Raw genomic sequence first — 6,090 nt, forward strand, 5'->3', positions numbered from 1 at the left:
CGAAGTGTTTGAAGACGTCACTAATCGTGAAGTGTTTGTAAGATAAAGTATATTTTGCGTCTAATTAAAAATGGTGTAAATTGATGCTATCAGTGTCCCTAATACACATAAACAAATGAAGAAAACCTCTTTTATTGATAAAGTTACAGGTCAACATCGGTATTTAAACTATATCTAGTAACCATAAATACAAAATAGACGTCCTTGAAATAAATAGATGAATCGAAAAATCAAAATACATCAATATACTTAAAAAAAAAACAGTCTTTGACATGTAGATAATTAGTAGGGAATTTCACTTAAAGAATATATTAATAAGGGTTCAATTACATAGGCCTATATTTAATTAAACTTAATGAACAATAAATCCAGTTATTTGGTGTATTAAACGTTTTAACAAAACTGAGTTGATTCTGATTCTATAACAATTGTTCCTCCGTTAAAACGACGACTCGTCTTTTCTTGCCACATCAATAGCTATAGGAAAAGAAATTTTTTTTTTGAGGTGTTTTTAAAGGAATTATGCGATTTTCGTACATTTCTAGTATTACTGAAGACTATTGAATAAATAATAAATAATAACACTATTATAGATATACTAATCCTTTCTTTAATTTTTGCAAAGTTTCAATTCACATACAGGAATCTTTATCAAGCACAAACTAATAATGGTAGGTAGATGACAAGTTAACGTTCGCTGAATAATGAACAAGACGTATAAATATAGTCAAAAGCTGAGTTCTATAACTCTCTAAGATTAGTGATAAATAAACAACAATAACAATAGATTAAAGATAAACATTCTGAAGACAATTAACATATACTCAAGACTCAAATAAACCCCACAAAATGGCGCATCTCTCTCTTTAAGATAAAATGTTCCATAAAGATTACCCAAACTCAACAAGTATAATCTTTGAGTGAACCCGGTGAATGTTGTTGTTAGTTTGATTAAGAATTATAATTGTCATTACGATCTATTGGTTAAGATATTCTAACCCGTTTTGAGACGTTATTTTCAAAACGGCACCATTTTTAGATTTGTCTGTAATCACCTCCATCACCCCTTCTACTACCTTCTCTACTCTGTAATAAACCGATTTAAATACAAAAATTCGGTCTTTGTTTCGTTTTTTTTTCTGTGGACATCACTTGCAATCAATGATCAGATGGAAATAAAAACCTCCTTCCTATACACAAATATTTCATTGTACGTACCAACAATTGGAAGCATTTCGCGTATCAAAGACACAACATATCTATATAATAATGAGAAGAGATTACTAATTCATGGTGACGAGACTTTCACACGTCGACCGAGATTAGAACCTACGACCATAATTTGCTCGACATGACCAAGCAAATGACGTATGTTAAAGATATAGCGATATAACCGAATGTGCCACAGCCATAGTTATAAATCTTGGCTTCAGTCCATCCGCCAAGGGAAACCCTGTTAATAAATTAGAAGACTATCTCGACCCATGGGTTAGTACGCTACCGGGTGATATCGAGAATAATTAACCCCGATATCCTTTAACACTCACCCCATAACACCGTAATGTTGTAAGAGTTGTTCTGAAGCCTGTTTAGACAGAGTGTTATCATCAGTTATCTTAATAATATTAGTATCAACAAATGTTGGACATATACAGTTAAATCTTAAACCATTAGTTGTATTTTCTGGATTTTGCTGAAATTACAATGTATAGATGATGTATAGATGGCATTGACTTCGGTGAAGGGAGGAATGAGATGGGAGGGGCGTGTTTGGTACAAAGTGTTAGGATGAAACAATTACTTCATAGAGGGGGGAGGGGATGTTCGGTGCAAAGGGTTAGGATGAAACAAATTCTTCATAGAGGGGGTAGATTATTCTAGTGTGTCGTCGTAGGGTTAGAAGTAAGGAATTTATTTCATTTGTCACCATAATGCCACGGCCTTGCCAAGAGGAGATCAATCTCCCATGTATTTTAATATCAATTGATTCAATCAATAATATCGAATTTAAATTCAGCTTTATTTGACTCTCAGATTAATTTATTTCGTAGATCTTTATTTCAGGTGGGGGTTCAGAATGTGTTCGAAGTATCCAATTAAAATATAGGAGTGTACGGAATTCAAAATGGCAGAGAAATAAATAGAAGAGTAAATTGGGAATGTGACATATCTGGTGTCGTACTGTTCGATTGACACCTAGAATTGGAACAGAACCTGTTCATGAACCTGTTCAGAATATACCAATAGAGTGCACCCTTTTTCACTGCTGTGTAATTTAATTCTATTCAAAGCGCCCAAGTCTACCTTGAAAGATAACTCCCAAAAGGAATCGAAATAACTTACCGCCCAGCTGGTTGTATAGCCTACTGTACCATGTTTACTAGCACTGTAAGTCGGCATGGTAAAAACTGGCTGTAACCCTATAATAGATATAAACTTGATCCTTGATTCCAAACCTTACAGACTCGAGAAAACCTTTCATACGTCTTTCCTTTAGTACCCACGAGTATCAGATTGAGTGGTAGGGATCTCAGACAGACACCCCTTGTGGTATTCACTGCAATCCCAGAGAATTTTAGTACCCCAGGTTCGGAACCAAGGCCTCAATTCTGATGACCCCCTCCCTCTCAGTAGATACGACACTGAAACATTCGTCTCCCTAGAATTGGGCGAGGCCGTGGTTCCAGTTGCAGCAACCATTTTATGGTAAGATGTTAGACGTACCAGCAGCTGAGGCTATGTTGATAATCACACCACCCTGTCCCCCAGTAGACCGACTCATGTACTGTATGGCCAATAACGTTCCTTCGATACTTCCCATCTACAATAAAATAAATAGAAAAACTGACGAATCAATAGCTGGAGGTGGGGGTGGGTCGTGTAGAGGGCACAAAAACCAGAGGAGCTCATTAACAATTCTTAACCTATATACAATGGTTTGATATTTGAAAGTGGGAGGGGGGCGCGGTCAGAGCTTTGACCACCCCATCACCTTCCCTCAAAAAATCCACTGCAGTGATGCATACAGCAAACACGTCTTCCCACGACTATGACCTAACGCCAAGTTAACTTCTTCTAAATTAACGCAGATTACGCAATGATGTTACATTAAAGTGATTGTAAAGAGGTTTTCTAAATTTTGTATGTGTATCGGGGACAATGATAGCGTCAATTTGCACCATTCTAATTTTCAATCAGAAATCTGTGGTTTCAGCAATTCTACTGACGTTTTCTGACGTCACTCCCGCAAATGTCTTATGTGATACAAGCAAATTTGGCGGGGGTGACGTCATAAAACACTTAGTTTGGAATGTTGCAAATTAATGCTGCCAGTGTCCCCGATACCGTGTCAACCTACCAAATTAATCTGGATAGCTTTCTTCCAATGTTTTTCATTCACTATTCCAGCATTATTGATGACTATATCTATATTACCATACTTCGTCTTCGTCTTCTTAAAAACATCTATAATAATTCATCTTTACAATGTCAAACTATTACCAACTTATACTTTGACTGCAATAGCCACCTTTCTTGTGTCACAAAAGTTTGCAAATGCAGTGATTTGATTGGATTAAACGCTAGCAAATACAGCCAATCAGAGGCCTCGACAAAAGGTCTGTAAATATTAAGCTATAATATTTACAGTCTTTCTGATTGGCTGTAGTCGCTGTAGTACAAGCCAATTAAATCTTACTATTAACCCTCTCCCACTATAAATACTCACTATTTCTTGATTTTCTGTGAAGTTTACCCTGAATTCTTTTTCTTGTGAGAGAATATAGCCTGACTGACTAAACTAAAACAGCTTAAATCATAATTATTCATAAATGTTATGCCAGACTACAAAACGCCTCATTTACGCCATAGAAAATTCCTGGAAATCAGAAATATCTGTAGAATGGTCTGTACTTCCCCGCTTTCTATTACCTTCAAACTCTTCTGAAGACGTAACATCACATTTCATAAATAACACTTTTTCTTTTCCATATTTCTTTTCAAATTCAGAAGCTGTTTTTCTCCCCACCTCTACATTCACGTCCGAAATGGACACCTACAATGTAACAGTTAAACCAGTGAAAAGAGACGGAAAGCCACAGAAATCTTACGGACAAAGTGAACTCAAAATAGTGGATGAATATTAATCACTTTTAAGATATGCTGGTGATATTTTGATACGAATCATCTTCTGGGATACTTTGACCATTATAAGTACATAATTTGACAGTATATCAAAGTAGACCCCTTTTGGAATTTAAAGGAATACTACCTCTTAAAATGGCCATAAAATTCAGTCTAAAACTTGGTCAACAAGTATTTATATTCATCCGTTGGACTTACAATGACTAAAGAATAGAATCTCTATGTAAGACGACATATCCGTTAAACTAAATAATTATTGAAACACACTTCTAACTGTGTTTCAAAATTACATAATGAATTATTACTTAGTTTAATTAATTTTATTGGATTATAGTCGGAATCCAGATATAGCCAAATATGGTAATATGACAGGAAGTTAAAGTTTCCAGCTTATCAAAGAATTCTTAATCTTACCTTCGCTCCCTTGGACAATAAGGCTTCAGCAAATGCCTTTCCGAGCCCCTGGGCTGCACCCGTTATTACACCTACTTTGTTGTTTAAATCCATTATGAATAATAATCAGATCACGAGAGTGAGGTATTATAAATCGAGCAGGGTATTAGAGCATATCCTTGATTCAACATGTAAAGACGGCTCAGTGCAATTTATTTTGTTCACGCGAGATATCCTTGACTTGTATTGTTTCATTCACCAGTGTGTCGCAATATATATCCTTCAAAGTTTATACTTAATATTCATGTCCGACTGTTGTTGACTCAAATATTTTTGTCAGTTTAAAGGGATAAAGGCGTCTAAATTTTCGGTTTTAAAGGCCGAGTGAATTTGATCATATTTCAGGTTAAAACTACGAATCATACATCGTCTTCGAATAAATATATTCGACCCGCTGAAATCGACAGTGTAAGATTACGGTACGTTATAATCAGTCTTTACAATTGTTTTTGTGACCAATCATACTTTAGTCTCAGAAACTGGAATTCATTAGTTGAGTTAATCAGTAATAGTGTTCACAGCTCACCGTCGAAATTTGAGCCTTCAAATTCATGTGCGTCTGCGTTTGAATGTTAAAATGACGACTCGTCAATTTAAGATACTCCGTGATATATAGAAAAGACAAATATAGAAATAGTGAGTAAAATTTCTAGTTTGAGATATTTTTAAAGGAATTATGCGATTCGTACATTTCCAGTACTTCTGAAGACTATCTAAATATATTCAAGATTAAAATCAACCCCCTAAAATGGCGCATCTGTCCCTTTAACGTGTAAGCGGACTAAATCAAAAGTTCTAAATACCAATTTGAAAAACGATACAGGATATAGCCTGAAAAAAGCTCTCTCAGCTTGTAAGACGTTTCTTTAAATAGTTGATATAGCTGAATTATTCGGACTTGAAACTCTATATATATTCACAATAATAATTAATCTGCACTAGCCTATACGTGTCCACGCGGAAAAGGTGAACTGGCGTATCGGCAAGAACTATACTAGTAGTTTTAATGTACATTAGTATTTTACATGCCTCAGTGGGATAGAATAGTTTTGAACTAGGATTGTTTCTCAAATTGTTAAAACCATGACGGTCAAATACGTGATGAAGATACTACTAAAAGGGTAGTGGCTATCTACTCTCCAACCTCGGAATTTTCATAACTACATTTTTCAATTGAATTTTGTTTGGATTAAAATATCAACTCATAAATAGCCTAAGATTGTTTTTTGGTTGTTGAAAACAGATTTTTATTCAGGATATCAGTAATTGTCACATGTTTTGTTTGAGAGCAGGCCCGTAGCCAGTAGACCCGTGAGACAGCCAGCTTGCCAATTTTCGGCTGGCTGAGGGGTTGTATCAGCTAGGCCAACAACTTTGGTAAATATTTCAGCAAAGCATTTGATTTGTTTGACCACGATTCAATAATCGAAATACTGGTTCTTTATAAATTATTGTATCCCAATTTTATTGATTTAATGTGAAATTATTTATTTA

General features: G+C 35.2%; 1 protein-coding gene across 1 annotated transcript; it reads right to left on the reverse strand.

Annotated features, from left to right (window-relative positions):
• Positions 1 to 492: 492 nt before the first annotated feature.
• LOTGIDRAFT_204498 (hypothetical protein) lies at positions 493 to 4,801 on the reverse strand. The gene is made up of 7 exons (XM_009064121.1): positions 4,558 to 4,801; positions 3,931 to 4,054; positions 3,359 to 3,465; positions 2,725 to 2,821; positions 2,344 to 2,420; positions 1,548 to 1,693; positions 493 to 1,086 (listed from the first exon to the last, which is right to left on the reverse strand). The coding sequence occupies exons 1-7, from the start codon at positions 4,648 to 4,650 to the stop codon at positions 978 to 980; spliced, it is 753 nt and encodes a 250-aa protein (XP_009062369.1). The 5' UTR covers positions 4,651 to 4,801; the 3' UTR covers positions 493 to 977.
• Between the last annotated feature and the right edge of the window lie 1,289 nt (positions 4,802 to 6,090).

Source organism: Lottia gigantea (genome assembly GCF_000327385.1).
Source record: "Lottia gigantea unplaced genomic scaffold LOTGIsca_60, whole genome shotgun sequence".
Classification (NCBI taxonomy): Eukaryota; Metazoa; Mollusca; class Gastropoda; family Lottiidae; genus Lottia; species Lottia gigantea.

Coding starts and splice junctions, on each gene's coding strand:
- LOTGIDRAFT_204498 (XM_009064121.1), bottom strand. CDS start 4,650: ATGGATTTAAACAACAAAGTAGGTGTAATAACGGGTGCAGCCCAGGGG. Junction 4,055..4,557: donor TATTGTCCAAGGGAGCGAAG/GTAAGATTAAGA, acceptor GTTACATTGTAG/GTGTCCATTTCGGACGTGAA. Junction 3,466..3,930: donor GTCTTCAGAAGAGTTTGAAG/GTAATAGAAAGC, acceptor GAATTATTATAG/ATGTTTTTAAGAAGACGAAG.